Source organism: Vigna unguiculata, chromosome 11 (genome assembly GCF_037176805.1).
Source record: "Vigna unguiculata cultivar grain cowpea cultivar isolate G323 ecotype 2 chromosome 11, ASM3717680v1, whole genome shotgun sequence".
Taxonomy (NCBI): Eukaryota; Viridiplantae; Streptophyta; class Magnoliopsida; order Fabales; family Fabaceae; genus Vigna; species Vigna unguiculata.
This window is the reverse complement of record NC_140802.1, coordinates 1,601,264-1,604,530: the sequence shown is the minus strand read 5'-3', so window position 1 is coordinate 1,604,530 and position 3,267 is coordinate 1,601,264. Positions and strand designations below refer to the sequence as shown.

Sequence of the window (3,267 nt, the reverse complement as noted above, 5' to 3'; positions counted from 1 at the left end):
GTAATGTGTTTCCATAATACCTTGTACTAATATTTTTTTATAAAATAAGAAAATGTTCGAAATCATTTAACAATAAAATAAAAGTAAATTTTATTCATCGATTTCTTACTCACGAAAAAAAAAAAAGAAAAATCTAACAAAAACTTAAGATATCATTACAAAAAAATTAAAAATATATGGATTGCTTTATTAGATAATTTAAAATATATAATCTTACTAATATAAATCTTATTTTCCTAAATATAAATAACTAATATGATTAGTATTAAAATACGAACTCAACAAATAAAATATATATTAATTTTTAAGAATAAAAATTTCTGTTATTTATTGTATTAATTTAACATCAAAAATACATTTTTATAACTTTTGTTATTTTTCTTGTTCTCGATCTAAAAAAGATTACAAATGAGATATAATCAACAAGGGATTAAAATGAAAATAATTATATTTTATAATAATTTCAAGTACATGTCATTAAAACATTAAATATTTTACATTGAATTATCACATAAATTTATACTTATCGATGATATATATTCTACTAAGGTAGTTTTTTTTAAAATATTTAAATATATATACATATAATTATAAATTTGTATAAAGTTCATATTTAATCATTTAAATTTAGAAAATAATAATAATCATCATCATCAAATTAGAAAAAAATTTATCAACATCAAACACGTGATCAACTGACACATGTTTAACCTAACATGATCCCTAATAAAAAAAATCCAGCTACAACAATACACATGTAACTAATATCTTACACAACTTTTAATCTGATCATTATCTCTAATTAAACATCCAACTATATTACTAAGAAATATAATAATTTTCACATCAAGAACAAGCCAAGCAAATCTGGAAATATCTTTAAACCTAATTAATAGCCGACATATTTCCATTTACTGCAATTACTTAATTCACTCACGTTTAAAAAAAAATAAAAATAAAAAACTTACCCCAATATATATACATTTCTAGAGTTCGAGTTGCTTCAACCTACATCGAGATTCCAGAACTCTCTCTCTCTTATCTTTTATTAGTCAAACACCCTCTTTCTTCTTCTCCAACACCATTCACAAATTTTTCAGAAACTCAAACAAACAAAACCCAAATCCAAATCTAAATCCAAATCCAAAGACCCTTTTTCTTCCTGAATCCAAAGAATCCAACTTTGCAACCTTTCTCGAAGTGGGTCATAGAGAATTTAGAAAAGAAGAAGAAGAAGAGGAAATAATGTTGCAGCTGTTCTTCACAGTGGCTTTCTCCACAGTTCCTCTGACCCTTTACGTGCCACCGATCAGAAGCTTGAATCTGTTTGTGGAAACAATGGAGTTTGTCGTGAGAGAATCGAGAAGTTACAGGAACAGGGTTTATCCTCGGCTACGAGTAGCTTGGTCGAGGATGTTGGATTTCATGCTCTGCAACAACAACATCAGGTAGATTTCTGCAGTTTCATGAACTGAAAGAACACCATGTGTTGTTGTAAATAATTTCTTTTCTTTTTTTCTTGGAACCTTTTTGTGGTTCTTCATTTTCCTCTTTTGTTTTTGTTTAACATCGATTCCCCAATCTGCAATAAATCGTGTACTTTTGACTTTGCCACGGATTATTGCTGTAATGTGTGAGTTTTTTTTTTTTTTTTTTCATCTGAGGTGGTTTATGTTCAATTTGATCACACCTTGTTGTAACCTTGCATAGAAAGAATAATGGAATTCTCTGTGTTCATCATGATTCAGAACTGTTTTTATTTATTTTATTTATTTATTTATTTTATTTAGAATTTACATAATTACATTCCCCACACATTTTCGAAAATAAATTATTCATTATATATTTCTATTTTTATTACGTGGGCGTCAGATTCTGACATTTTTTGTATTTTTATTAAATTTTGATCATTACAAAAATAATTTATTTGTAGCAATTATAATTTCTATGAATGATATTTTTTTTTAATGTGCTTTCATTAATTTGATCCTGATCTTCGTTCGAGTTTGAACCACAAAGGTGGTGCCACTTGGCCACGTATTAAATGCCGGTGGAAAATGGGAAAATTATTTATTTATTTTTTAAAATATTTTAATGTTTTGAAAGTAGGACGCTACTGTTTTAATAATTTTTATTGTTATTTTATAAAAGATGGGAATCGTTAAAGATAGATAAAATAATAGCAGTGATAATAATAGATTCAAAAAAAGTAAAGAGAAACTTTTTTTTTTTTATATATATATATGGGAATGTAGGGTAAAAATCGTCTTCAATGATACAGTTCAGAGCATTGTTTGGTAATGTAAAAGAGAAATAACTATGAATAATATATGAAACAATTTTGTTTTTGGATGTTACTTTTATTTTACATCTGAAATTGACTTTTAATGAAAAAGAATAGTATTTTTCTCTGTTTATTAATTATAATTGTAGTTTTATCATTACAAAATAAATAATTCTTATCGTAAGTTTTTATTTAAAATGGTATGAAAATAAAACTTTGATTCTAGTTTCAAATTGGTATTAAAAAATTATCTTTTTATAGAGATTTGGAAGATGTGTATGTGTATACAGATATTTACTAAATAATAATATCTCTTTAATTCCTTTTTCTTTTTTTCATCTTTATTGGTAAAGTTCTTTTAATTTTGTCTCTGATCACTTTTGATATTGGTAAAATTTTCAAACCAAACAATCAAAATTTGTCCTTATCTTTGCATAGAGATGTGGGTTTAATTTAGGGTTTATCTCTTTGAGAAAAAAACAAATAGAAAATGTTTGAGGGAATGTCTTTCTTATGAGATTATGACAATTTTAGATTCCCCTGTGGCAGTTCTGTATCTATATGCAGTGTTCTTGGTATGTGTAATGATCCTCATGATCATCATGTTTGAAAAATGTTGTTTTGTTCAAAATAATTATTTTAACTTTTCAAAAATGTTAAAATAGGTAATTTTAACTTTGAATAATAACTATTTGCAGTAAAAAGAATACTAAATATTTGCAGCACTATCTTTAAATTTAAAATTATAAATAACAAATTTGCGTTTTTCTTTATCAATGATTTATTTCATTCATACACATGTACAATGCAGAAATTTTAAGATAATAAATTTGTGTTTTTATCTTTATTTATGGTCTATTTCTCTCATACATATTTTAATGCGAGACTCTTAATTTTAATGGTGAATTTCTCACAATTTCTTCCTTAAGTTTAAGTCTTTCAATATTGTAAATTCTTCCTGAAATTTTAAGTATATTATACAC

At 25.2% G+C, this 3,267-nt stretch overlaps 1 protein-coding gene across 1 annotated transcript; it reads left to right on the top strand.

Moving 5' to 3' along the window:
• The first annotated feature begins 995 nt into the window (after window positions 1–995).
• LOC114168978 (uncharacterized) lies at window positions 996–1,750 on the top strand. Its single transcript, XM_028053983.2, has one exon. The coding sequence runs from the start codon at window positions 1,246–1,248 to the stop codon at window positions 1,450–1,452; it is 207 nt and encodes a 68-aa protein (XP_027909784.1). The 5' UTR covers window positions 996–1,245; the 3' UTR covers window positions 1,453–1,750.
• Window positions 1,751–3,267: the final 1,517 nt, after the last annotated feature.

Excerpts from the sequence above, each read along its gene's own strand:
- LOC114168978 (XM_028053983.2), top strand. The coding sequence starts at position 1,246 with ATGTTGCAGCTGTTCTTCACAGTGGCTTTCTCCACAGTTCCTCTGACC.